This window comes from Hyperolius riggenbachi, chromosome 5 (assembly GCF_040937935.1).
Source record: "Hyperolius riggenbachi isolate aHypRig1 chromosome 5, aHypRig1.pri, whole genome shotgun sequence".
Taxonomy (NCBI): Eukaryota; Metazoa; Chordata; class Amphibia; order Anura; family Hyperoliidae; genus Hyperolius; species Hyperolius riggenbachi.
Genome location: NC_090650.1, coordinates 414,610,503 through 414,623,875, shown reverse-complemented (window position 1 = coordinate 414,623,875; position 13,373 = coordinate 414,610,503). Strand labels below are relative to the sequence as shown.

General features: G+C 44.5%; 1 protein-coding gene across 3 annotated transcripts in view; it reads right to left on the bottom strand.

Moving 5' to 3' along the window:
- Nucleotides 1-13,373, bottom strand: part of TBC1D31 (TBC1 domain family member 31) — a 60,128-nt gene that overhangs the window by 21,801 nt on the left and 24,954 nt on the right. For all 3 annotated transcript variants that reach the window (XM_068237983.1, XM_068237981.1, XM_068237982.1), the window contains exons 10-15: nucleotides 11,808-11,887; nucleotides 8,885-9,031; nucleotides 7,044-7,177; nucleotides 4,061-4,194; nucleotides 2,164-2,343; nucleotides 1,014-1,246 (exon numbers count right to left, since the gene is read on the bottom strand). In XM_068237983.1, the coding sequence (XP_068094084.1) occupies nucleotides 1,014-1,246; nucleotides 2,164-2,343; nucleotides 4,061-4,194; nucleotides 7,044-7,177; nucleotides 8,885-9,031; nucleotides 11,808-11,887 (908 nt within the window). The remainder of the gene's footprint in view (nucleotides 1-1,013; nucleotides 1,247-2,163; nucleotides 2,344-4,060; nucleotides 4,195-7,043; nucleotides 7,178-8,884; nucleotides 9,032-11,807; nucleotides 11,888-13,373) is intronic.

Genomic DNA, 13,373 nt, shown 5'->3' with positions numbered 1-13,373 from the left:
GATTTCATGCTGAAATAGATCAGGATTCGGCCGAGTCCACCACATCGTCGACCCAATGCGGACTACCTCTTGAAGCTCATCAAGAGAATGCCAAGAGTGTGCAAAGCAGTAATCAAAGCAAAAGGTGACTACTTTGAATGACCTAGAATATGACATTTTCAGTTGTTTCACACTTTTTGGTTATGTACTATACTTCCACATGTGTTAATACATAGTTTGGATGCCTTCAGTGTGAATCTACAATGTTCATAGTCATGAAAATAAAGAAAAAAAACTATTTGAATGAGAAGGTGTGTCCAAACGTTTGGTCTGTACTGTATATCAGTGGGAACATTAGAGAAAACTCCTACCCTGCTCTCTGTTTAATCCTTCACTGCTCAGCCTGCATCTTATCAGCCCTGATAAGACTGAGCATTCAGTCTGACTTTGGCTCAGGAATCATTATAGCTGAGTCTGTCTTCTGCGATGTCTTTTCAAGCCCAAGCCTGCCCTCTTCTGGCTCTGCTATAATGACTCAGCTATAATGACTCCCTAGCAAAGCCAGACTGAATGATCAGTCTGGGATTTTATCAGGGCTGATAAGAAGCAAGCTGAACAGTGAAGAATGAGACAGAAAGCATGGTAGGTGTTTTCTCGAATGTTCTTACTGATATACATGGTAAAATACATGAGGGTGCTTTGTCCTTGGTTCACTTTAAGGAGACCTAATCAAAATGTAAAACTGATAGCTGTACATTCAGGAAAAAAAAAAAGCAGTGCCATTTTAACTGGATATTACTTTAGTATACAAGATGGCTGCTTCCAGTACTTGCAATTTATGATTAGGGACGATCAATGAGATGCATTTGCATTAACATTTGCATCAACTCTGAAGACTTTGCATATCTTTGATCATCCCTATTTATGACTTGCCAGCGTAAGGATACATGCAACAAAAGGTTGGGAAACGGTTTGTTGTGCCAGACTGTAGTTCTGCCTTTGCAGTGGATGGTAAGGGGAGGAACACTCTGTACCTCTCCCGCAGGTACTCCAGCTCCTCTTGGCGGAGTCTCTCCCTCTCTTGGCTCTGATAATCCACAATGAATTTGGGGTATTTGTTGAAGATGGGATACTGGCCCTTAGTGAGCGGCACAAAGTCATTGAGAAGGCGCTGAGGGTGGATGTCAGCCGGAGTGGCTTCCATCAGATGGTATGCTTCCTTAATCATCGCATTGATATCCAAGTTGTTCCGGTGGTGGAAGAAATACTGCAGAGAGACAGAAGTTGTGAATAGGAAGGGTAAGAACATAGAAAAGGAGAAATCAGGGCTTTTATTGAGGAAACTTGTCACTCTGGACATCAGATTAGCTTTATTACAGCAGAAGAGGAGCAGGCACCCAGATCAACGATACTCATTGGTCGCTCTAAACAGTTACTCCTCCTTAGCACCAGCTTTGATAAATTTGGTCTAATTTCCATTTAATTTTCTGTAGTGTTTCTGCATGGATTTCTACTTTAATGAATCAGGACAAGCAGCAAAGAGCTGTACCCAATGATAATATATCTTGTATTGGTCTGATATTAGTAAATTAACATTTGTAACCCTTTTCAATAAGGCAGGGTTCACACATTAAAAATCTTGTGCTGGATTGCGATTTTGTGAAACCAAGAACTCTGCACATGTAATGGAAGTCAATAGAGCACTGAATTAAAAGGTAAAAAAAAAAAAAAAAAAAAAAAAAAAAAAAAACGCATTCACAGTTTCACACGTGTGGGAAAAAAAAAATCTGGCAGCATAAATTCACACACAGCAGGCCAATTCCCATTCAGAAATACTTGTGGAAAAATGCACATGCATATGAACAAGCATACGGTCTTAAAAAAAAAAACGCTTACAGAAAACCGTATGTTTTCTACGTGGACAAATGTGAACTAGTGATGGTCATGTCTACATATCATGGAGAAGCATGTGATTTGTTTAATAGGCTGATAGATTAGCAAAGCTCTGATTTGCAGTGAGGACATCCTGCTTTTGCACATGATCATGACTAGCAAATCAAAAACTTGCATATCTATCACCTGACCAAACTGATCACATGCTTCTCCACGAGTTCTCCTGGACATGACCATCACTAGTGTGAAGCCGGTCTGAGCTTGGTGCGATATAGAAGGCCTCACTCTCACCTCGAAGTCCTCCTTCTGGCTGCAGTGCAGTAACGGGGAGCGAGAGCACAGGATATAGGCCACCACCGCCATCAGCAGGAAGCATGGGTGGTTGGAGAAAACATTATCAAACAGCCTCAACCATTCTTCTCTGGTCAGCACCTCGGAGAACAGGGTTTCCAGCAGGGGCCAGGCATACACCTACAAATCAGGGACATCAAATGGAAAGGAAACCTGATATACTGTATTATGATAAAAGTGGCATAGAAACAATTACAAACAAGCTTCCCATCAATATATTTCCATAGACAACAAGATCATTTTCAATCAAGTTTATTGAGGACGTATCAAATAAAAGATAAAAACATTAAAAAACAGAACCTTTCCTATACAAGTACCAGATAAGATGGATTACTGTCTGTGTGTTAAGTAAGGAGTAGGAAGATTTTTGTACCGACTCCACAGCCCTGTAATAATATGTAATAAACACTCTGCATGTGTGCCAAAAGTATATACAGTAGTAGTAGAATGTATATTTATACAGACATTTGCTAGGACCTGAGGACTGAGTTTACTATATCCAGAGGTTTACTATATCAGAGTTTACTATAAACAAGATTCTACTGTACAAAAATTATGCAAGGGGAAAAATTGCTTTAGAACACAACTTATCAAATAAGAGCTGACTGGAAAGGCAATGACATTTATAAGTTGTGCTGTTCTACTGTGTATTGCAGGATACTAATACTTCTAATCTAATGCTTTTAGCCATAGCCCCTGAACAAGCATGCAGCAGATCAGGTGTTTCGGACATTATTGCCAGATCTGACAACATTAGCTGCATGCTCGTTTCTGGTGTGATTCAGTCATTACTGCAGCCAAATAGATCAGCAAGGCTGCCAGGCAACTGGTATTGTTCAACAGGAATTAAATATGGCAGCCTTCATACACCTCTCACTACAGTTGTCCTTTAGTAGGGTGGTCTCCCTTCCAGTCATAATACCCCATTAGAGCGGCCTTCCTTCCACTGCATATGATGCTGTCTCGGATAGACCATCTTTCCTCGAGTATAAATTTGCAGCTAAGTGGAAGCTTATGAATAGAATGGATGACCTTCAACACCCCAGATAATAATGTTGCCCATTACAATGCATATATTGTAACAATAACGGCTTAGTTCCTCTTCCTCTTTAAGGGAACACAAATGGGGGATGAACTCCAGTGAAAATATTATAATAAAAAAAGTGCTTCATTTTTACAATAATTATGTATAAATGATTTAGTCAGTGTTTGCCCATTGTAAAATCTTTCCTCTTCCTGATTTACATTCTGACATTACATGGTGACATTTTTACTGCTGGCAGGTGATGTCACTGGAAGTAGCTGCTGCTTGCTTTTTTGGCAGTTGGAAACAGCTGTAAACAGCCATTTCCCACAATGCAACAAGGTTCACAGGCAGGAAACTGTCAGGACCAGGGTCCTCACAGTTTCCAGACAATATCAGTCATACAGCGCCCCCTTAGGGTCTCTTTGTGAAAAGGAATATATTTCTCATGTAAAAGGGGGTATCAGCTACTGATTGGGATGAAGTTCAATTCTTGGTCAGAGTTTCTCTTGAATTGTTAGATTGTAAGCCTAAAGGGCAGGTCCTCTTTATCTATATCCTGTATTTTTATTCTGTAAATCCTCTTCAGTGATCCTGCACTATCCTGTGCTCTTCTCTACCTCTGCAAGCTTGATGGGGCAGTGAACTCCGCTACGCCTACTTTATCCCGTGTCCTCCAGCTTCTTAGACAAAATTCTAATGGGACAAAGCTCCCTTCTCCATCCTGTGACCTACTGACCCACCACCCCTGAGTACCTTAGTAGGTCAGGCTAATGGTAAAATGTGAGGTTACTAAGCAAATTAGCCAATTACCTGAGATGTAACACCAAAGTTCACAAAATGCTGAAGAACTTCCTTGTCGTGATGTGCCAAAACGTTCTCCACCATGCCAAGGATGTTTATTGGAGGATTGGGAAAGTACTCAAACCAATGCTGGCACCAGTTAGCTGTAAAAGAACATATGAAAGTATGACAGCTGTGCCCATTGGCTGCCGAAGGACAAGGCCATACATGCCAGCAATTGTAGTTCCCAGGCAACTGGAAGGCTGCATTACTAGCCAAAGCTTTTCCATACTAACAGGAAATCTTTAATTCTGTATGAATAACATCGTTCACACCTAAAGGGACTCCGAGCAGTAAATAAATACAAAATCGCAACTTACCTGGGGCTTTCTCCACCCCATCAAAGGTCAGGAGGTTCCTCGGCGTCCCTCTGGCTCCTCTCCCAGGGCCTGGCCAGAAATGGTTCCCGGCGGCTCTGGGCCAGAGTGTCGGGCTCCTTCCTGAAAGGTAACGTCAGTAGTCACCACGCCAGCCGCCTCGAGTCATCACGGTGGCCGGCGTGACAGTACTGCGCATGCAGTACTTTTAATCGTGATGATGCGAGGCGGCCGGCGTGGTGACGACTGATGTCACCTTTCAGGAAGAAGGAGCCCGACACCTGGGCCCAGTGTCGCCGGGAGCCATTTCTGGCCAGGCCCTGGGAGAGTAGCCAGAGGGATGCCGAGGGACCTCCCGACCTACTATGGGGTGGAGAAAGCCCCAGGTAAGTTGCGATTTTGTATTAATTTACTGATCGGAGTCCCTTTAAAGTGTACCTGAGACAAGAAGAGTCTCAGGTTCCATACTTACCTGGGGCTTCCTTAAAGGGGAACTGAAGAGAGAGGTATATGGAGGCTATAATGTTTATTTCCTTTTAGACAATACCAGTTGCCTGGCAGCCCTGCTGATCCTCTGCCTCTAATACTATTAGCCATAGCCCCTGAACAAGCATGCAGCAGATCAGGTGTTTCAGTGGTTCAGACTTATAAGTCTGATCTGACAAGACTAGCTGCATGCTTGTTTCTGGTTTTAATCAGATACTACTGCAGAGAAATAGACCAGCAGGGCTGCCAGGCAACTGGTATTGATTAAAAGGAAATAAACATGACAGCCTCCATATACCTCTCTCTTCAGTTCCCCTTTAAAGAGAACATGTAACAAAAAACAAAACAAAAAAAGTTCCCCTGGGGGTACTCCCCTTGGTAGGGGGAAGCCTCAGGGTCCCAATGAGGCTTCCCCCTCCGCTGTAGCTGCAGGCAGTCCAGCGCTGGCTCCCCCGAAGTCTCCTGCAATCCACGCTCGACAAGCCAGACAAGCTACATTTACCTTTCCTGGCTCCAGCGGATGGCGCTGTAGCAGCTCTCCGCACGGAGATAAGCGGGAATAGCAGATCTCTATTGGTTCCGCTTTACTACGCAGGCGACTTGTGCCTGCGCAGTAGAGCGGCCCGACAGCGATCGGCTATTTCTACCCATCTCCGAGCGGAGAGCCGATACTGCGCCTGCGCTGGAGCCAGGAAGGTAAATATTTACATCCCTGCTGTTCGGAGGGGCACAGCGAGACCGCCATGGGACACAGAAGGACAATGGAAGCCTCGATAGGATCCGGAGCCTTCCCCCTACCGAGGTGAGTACCCCCCCCCGGGGAACTTTTTGTCGTTACAGGTTTTCTTTAAGCCCCCTTATAGCTGCTCATCCCTCGCCGTCTCCCCGGGTAGCTCCAGTCCTCTGCAATTCAGCCCAAAAGCCTGGCAGAGTCATGCTTCGTCTTGCATGTGTGACCAAACCAGGCGCGCTCCCCAGTTGCACTCCCGTGGCTGGGAGAGGTCTGCGCTTGTGCAGTACTACTGCACAGCCGCAGAATGCTCCCAGGGACGGTCCCGCGACGGGGGAGTGCGTTTAGCCGTGATGTGCGATGATGCACGACTCAGCCAGGCTTTTGGGCTGCATTGCAGGGGACTGAAGCCATCCAGGGGGACAGCAAGGGATAAGCGGCCTTAAGGGAGCCCCCGGTAAGTATGGTACCTGAGACGAGATGCCAGTGTCAGGGTGTGTTAAGCATTTGTGACTTCTTTTACTGATTGAAGCTCTCCCCTGCGGATAAAGGAATTTGTTTGCTCTCTGCTACTGTGCAGTAAATACTAATTACAACAGTCCTTATGTGCCTGCAATTTCCACAGGCCCTGCCATCTGGCAGAAGTAGGAAATCGTAGCCTGTACTGAACTCTTAAACCTCGTACACACGCCTGACTTAAGTCAGCCAATAATGATCGCCTCAGCCGATAATCAGGTGTATGTACAGCAGCAGGTGGCATGAAAGAGTAGCCAGGTGGTCCGTGACAGGGAAATGCAGGGCTGGCGCAGTTCTACCTACAGCAGGCACGGGCAAACTCAGCCCTCCAGCTGTTTACGGAACTACAAGTCCCACAATGCATTGCAGGAGTCTGACAGCCACAGTCATGACTCATAAAGGCAAATGCATTGTGGGACTTGTAGTTCTGTAACAGCTGGAGGGCCGAGTTTGCCCATGCCTGACCTAGAGCATAGAAGGATGAGGAGGCAAGCTGATGGACAGCCGGGTGCTCACCAACATTGCCCGGGGAGAACACTGCTCTTTAATATTGCGACCCCCATTATGCACAAGCGTGGCTGCACTGTGCCTGCACAAGTATGGCTGCACCTGTGCAATAGCTTAGAGCAGCTTTGGCTTACTATGCAGGCACAATCGTACTCATTCAGGCGCAGTATGGCCCCTCTCATATACGGCAGGGAGTGCGGCCATGAGAACCTATCAGAGAACCTATCCTTTTTCGGATAGGTTATGGGGGCCCGCATATGGCAGTGGTAATCTCCAGAACGATGTGGGAAGCCTCTGGAAGATCCGAAGCCTCCCTCTTTTAGGAAAGTATATAATTTTATTGTTATCAGCCTCAGGTACACTTTAGCTAAACAGAGCCAATTCAAACACAACTTACTTATGACAGTAGAGACAACTTCAAAACAGATGAGCTGATTGTTCTGGAAAAGTTTGACAAATGGAAAAGCCAGCAGAGGTAGGTATTTTGTCTCTCCGAATATTGCAGACCAGTGAGCCAAGGCTGAGAGGGTCCTGGGGCATAAAAAGAGGTCACATGATCCCACTCATTTACTTAAAAAACTACTACACCAAAGTAGCAGTCAACAAGAAGCAGAACTAAACGACGATTCAAACTAGATTACATCATAACAAATAATGACAGTCCCTAAAACCCGGTACCGGCAGGGATCGCCTGATGACGGATACATGTGCTTGCCGGTTGCTTGCGCAACCGGCCTAAAATGCACAAACACCCCTCCCCCCAATACTCACCAAGCCTCCAGCAATGTCTAGCAGCCTTCCTGCATTACCTAGCGGTCTGCTAGCGGCTTTCCTGCTTCAATTTTAGGAGAGATGCTCCGAGGAGCACTTGCGATCTTAGAACCAGAAGTGATGTGGTGGGAGAGAGACTACTTATATTAGTAGGTAAGGGGGAAAAACAAAAACACAGATTGTAGGTGGAAAAATGTACTATTTAACCAGTTTGGGAAAGCGTGTGGTTAAAACTGGTGAGGCTCAGTTTCCTGAACACCAGATGCAATAAGGGATGTGCTTACACATAATTAAGAGTTGCTAGCTACTCGAATTTGTGATTTTTAATGAGGCTTAATTGCCTCAGGTGTGTGCATGGGAGACAGGGGGTTAATTACCCAGATGTCCGCCGCTTCTATGAGTATCACACTCTTGCACGCGTCCAATGGGACGTGTTCCACCACTCACTTCCTCCTTCGGCCAGAAGGAGGAAGTGCGGGGTAGCGAGTCGTGGAACCCAAGAGTGTGAAACTCATAGAAGCGGCGGTCATCTGGGTAATTAACCCCGTCTCCCATGCACACACCTGAGGCAATTAAGCCTCATATAAAAAAAAAAAAAAAAAAAAAAAAAAAAAAAAAAAATCACACATTCAAGTAGCTGGCAACTCGTAATTACTCGTGAGCACATCCCTAGATGCAATAGCCCGTCCTCACCGGCACAGAACTCCGCTCCACTACTCGGTAATGAGCAGTTTTTTTATTGGCTCCTGACTCCCGTGAGCCAATCACAGTGATACAAAAAAAAAAAAAAAAAAAAAAAAAAAAAAGGGGGGGGGGCTCTGGTGCCTCTGGTCCGGAAGCAGTAAATATATGTGAGGAGGCCATTAGTAACAGCCCCACATTTTATCTTGGATCCACTTTAACAAGATAAACCTTGCAGAACGCAATGCTTCGCTGCCATCTTCATAACAAGATCACGTAAGACCGACTGCAGCAACTAAAAGGATAGCGCTGTCATATTATTATGCACCAAAATTAGTCAGGCATATTTTTGTTTGCATTTAATAAAACATGTACATTAACTATAGATACAAAAATGTCTTGGGAAAAAAAAAAAAAAAAAAGAAAGAAAAAGGAAACCACTTCACCATTTTGAATATTCTCATGGTGACTGCACTCCCCGCCATTCTGAAATACTCTGCCTCCAATCACATAAGCATAGTGGTGGAGGGAGATTGCTGGGATAGATGAAACCCCACCTCACTCCATACTGACAGCCTATCAGATTAAATGGGAAAGGGGAGGGGTTTTTATAAGTGGGAGGGGGGTTTGGGAATGAGCGGGCAACTGGTGGTAGCCGAGGACTAAATAAAACAAATCTGTGAGATCATGTAGCAAGGGCTTTCCTATTTTGCAAATACACCACTATTTTACTGTGCTTGAACCATCCATATCACAGATATGCAGAATACAGTACATCCTGCTCACCTCTGCAGCACTCGCAGGAGTTTGCGGCTCTTGATGGGGTACTCCTGGTGCAGCTGCAGGTACTGGCAATGCGTGCCCTTGTCAGTCAGGCTGCTGAAAGCTGCGTGGTTCTCTGGCAGCTGGAGGAGGGAGCGCCAGATAAACATCCTATGGAAATCACACGGTTACTCTTCAGAAGGAACAGGCACACTATATCCCCAAAAGTAAGCTTGTAATCACTTGAATTCAAGTCAAACCTTAACCCATTCAGGTTCCGTGGTTTTCACGAGAGAAATGTTCACCTCCCATTCATTAGCCTATAACTTTATCACTACTTATCACAATGAACTGATCTATATCTTGTTTTTTCCGCCACCAATTAGGCTTTCTTTGGGGGGTACATTTTGCTAAGAGCCACTTTACTGTAAACGCATTTTAACAGGAAGAATAAGAAAAAAATGGAAAAATTCATTATTTCTCAGTTTTCAGCCATTATAGTTTTAAAATAATACATGCCTCCATAATTAAAACTCACGTATTGTATATGCCCATATGTCCCGGTTATTACACCGTTAAAATTATGTCCCTATCACAATTTATGGCGACAATATTTTATTTGGAAATAAAGGTGCATTTTTTCCATTTTGCATCCATCACTATTAACAAGTTTAAAATAAAAAAAATATAGAAATATTTCATCTTTACATTGATATTTAAAAAGTTTAGACCCTTAGGTAAATATTTACATTTTTTTTTTTTTTTTTTATTGTAATGTTTTTTTTTATTTATAGTAAACATTTTATTTGGGTAGTTTTGGGAGGGTGGGGGGTAAACAATAGATTTATAATGTAAATGTGTGTTGATTTTAATTCATTTTTATTTTCAGGTGTAGTATTACTTTTTGGCCACAAGATGGCGGCCATGAGTTTGTTTACATGACGTCACTCTAAGCGTAACACACGCTTAGAGTGGCGCATCAGGCAGTGAATGGCCAGAAAAGGCGCAGCTTCCGAGAGAAGCTGTCGCTTTTTCAGCGGGGGAGAGGAATCAGTGATCGGACTTCATAGTCCGATACATTGATTCCCTGACTACCGAATCCGCGTCCGGGAGTGCGCGTGCACGCGCGCGATCGGCCGCGGGGGCGCGCGGTAGCGCACATGGTTTCTGGACGTAGTTTCTACGTCCAGAAACCAAAATAGGTTAAAGCAAACCTGAAGTGGAACTAAAACTAAGAAAAAAAGTACAGGAGAGGATGCTTCAGTTACACCAGGGAGCTTTTGTGTACAAGCTACATTGATTGTAAGCAGGGATGGCCAATGAGAAGCAAATTGTTGCAGCTGGATTATGCAAATGTATGTAGCTTGAAAATGCTATGTCACCCTGGCAGGATACTACGCTATTCTAAATTTACTGAAAATAAAAAGTATATATAAAAAAAAAAAAAAAATTAAATCAGGATTTTAAAAACAAACAACCCCCCCCCCCCCCTTCTCCCCAAAACAAGACAATATTTTTTTTCAGAGCATAAACCTAGGCTAAACATCACTGGGAAGGTGGGGTTACATACACTGGGATCTAGTCGCGGGCCAACCTCAATGTCTACTGGCCACCTTCCTTCCTTCCTTACAAAGTTCCCAGGTGTCTAATGGCCCCCTCCAGTCTCTATACAGTTCTCTAGTGTCTAGTGGTCTCTCTCCTATACAGTTCTCTAGTGTCTAGTGGTCTCTCTCCTATACAGTTCTCTAGTGTCTAGTGCTTTCCCCCTACCTCTCCCATATGGCTTCCCTGGTGATCTAGGGCTTCACCTCCAATATAGCTTCCCTGGTGGTCGACAGTGGGCCAAACATAATGCAAAGTGGGGAAACCACTGGAGGGCCAAATGTAATGGCTCTGAGGGCCCGGAGTTTGACATGTATACTCTAAAGTGAACCTGAACTCTTGGACAGGACAGAAGGAAAATATAGAAATGTACCCTTTATGTATTTATTATTTTATGTATGCATTAGTCATCTGTGACTAATCACCACCGCAATCTGATCTCTCAGCTAAGTCAGCTCAGGAATGACCTATGCCACGGCAGAGCAGCTATGTCTGCTTTCATGAAAGCAGGAAGTGGACACTGCAGATTTATTGCAGGATTTGTATCAGCTGTAACAAATGTTTTTCTGTAAAGGTTATTATGCTGTTGCTTATCTTTTAGAGCAAAGAGAAAGTTGCAAGTTCAGGTCCACTTTAACATAGTTCTATTTATTTAGATCAGGCATGGGCGGCCCTTTAGCTGTTACGGAACTACAAGTCCCGCAATGCATTTGCCATTATGAGTCCTGACTGTGGCTGTCAGACTCCCGCAATGCATTGTGGGACTTGTAGTTCCTTAACAGCTGGAGGGCCAATTTTGCCCATGCCTTATTTAGACTGATGCACACTGAGCCCTTCCTAACCAGAAGCCCCAGCTAACGCATTAAGCAATAGACCACAAAGAAGACTAAAGAAAGAAGACTTTAAAGTGAACCAGAGACGAAGCACCCTTGTGTATTTTACCATAGAAATCAGTGGGAACATTAGAGAAAACATTTACCATGCTCTCTGTTCCATCCTCACTGCTAAAAGTGTCTGTTATCTAGCTGAGATAAGAATCCCGGACTGAGCATTGATTCTGGCTTTGCTATAATGACTCAGCTATAATGATTCCTGAGCAAAGCCAGCAGGGGGCAGGCTTGGACTTGAAGACAGCAAAGAACACAGTCTCAGCTATAATTATTCTGTAGCAAAGCCAGACCGACTGCTTAGTCGGGATTCTTATCTTAGAGGTGATAACAGGCAAATTAAACAGAGAACAATGTAACAAAGAGCAGATTAGGTGTTTACTGTCATGTTCCCACTGATTTATAAGGTAAAATACATGAGGTTGCTTCATCTCTGGTTCTCTTTAAAGAAGACTCACCTATACTTTGTTGGATATTCTCCGAAGCCTTTCAGCAAAGCTTGAAGCCGCTGCTTGTTCAGCCCTGCTGGTAACTCATTCTGCAACAATCACAAAGAAGCCGCTTATGAGGATGACATTAAAACCGAGAAACAAATCACTAGATTTGGGCAGAGCCAGATCATCCACAAGGCAAACCTAGGAAGTTGCCTAGGGCATGGGGAGAATCTAGGGGCCTAGAGGATGTAAGCCCCCACCAAATCTTACTAAAAAAAAAAAAAAGCCAGGTGACATCAGCGGTGGGAAAAACTGCTGTCTTGCCTAGGACCCCACTTTATCTGAATCCTTTACTGGCAAGGATGGCACTAGAACAGTTTTTTTTTCCGGACAAAATACATGTTCTGTGTGGAGTTAGGCAAGAAACGGCCTCTGAGTTTTGCATACAAGTCTCTGGTAGCCTAAAGCTGGCCACTAACGGTCCAATTTCTAGCGAAAAATCGTTCGAGCGATCAGAAATTCTGATCGGATTGGTTGTAAATAATCTCCATTGGTGGATACAATCGATTATGAACGAGTGAAAAAAATGTCGCCCGAATGAATTTTCGTCGAACGAAAATTTGGATTTTCTTGGTGGTCGTAATAGATAGGAAGCAAAGATTGGTTAGTTGATGGTGTAGTGAACGATTTTTCGTCCAATCAGAATTTCTGATCGCTCGAACGATTTTTCGCTAGAAATTGGACCGTTAGTGGCCAGCTTAAGAGATGGAATGCACGCCTGGCCTTGGGAAACAATGCAGTGACTATAACCAGAAATAGCCAATGATAGGGTGATCATTCATACAAATGTAATGCAGCTGGGAAATGGGCCAATCACAGACTTTCTGCTGATCTTCAGTGCCATGATTACAAGCTGCATACAGTTTACAGTAATTGGCTCCCAAACCGATATTATTAAGAGTCTAAAGGCCCATATACACGGTGCACAACTGTCGCCACAAACACGTGGCACGCGCATGTCTGAGCGACAGGTCCCCCGTGTGTATGACGCGCGAGCCACGAACAGTCCCCGGATAGTGAAGTTGTCGTGCGATTGAAAATTTCAATCGCCGGCAACTTCTGTCTCCGCAACGGTCGCTAGTCCGCCACGCGTACTGCGTGTGTATGCGGACTAGCGACGGGAGACAAACGCAAGTGAAAGGAGCATCCGGCCGGGGGATGCTCCCTTCACAGACAGCTTCCGCCGCATCTCTGCCGAGATGTGTGGATAGCGGTCGCCGCCAGGGAGCCGTCTCTCCCTGGTCTCTTGTCTGCTGGCAACAGCGGACAAGAGTACCTCGTGTGTACAAAGCTTAAGAGCTGGTTCCCACAGGTTTCTGCTGAGCTTCTGCTCAGCGTCTTGTATAAATGCCATTTTTTTTTTTTTTTTGTCAAGAAAGACAGCATTTAACAACTAAGCTTTTAATGGCTTTCAGGAGAGCGTTGCCTCTTTTGGGCTTTTGCCAAATTGGTCGTGGACTGCTAAGGGGAGAGCCTGCAGAGGAACGTGCACACCGGGAGGAGAACAGGAAGGCTCATTAGGACCCAGAG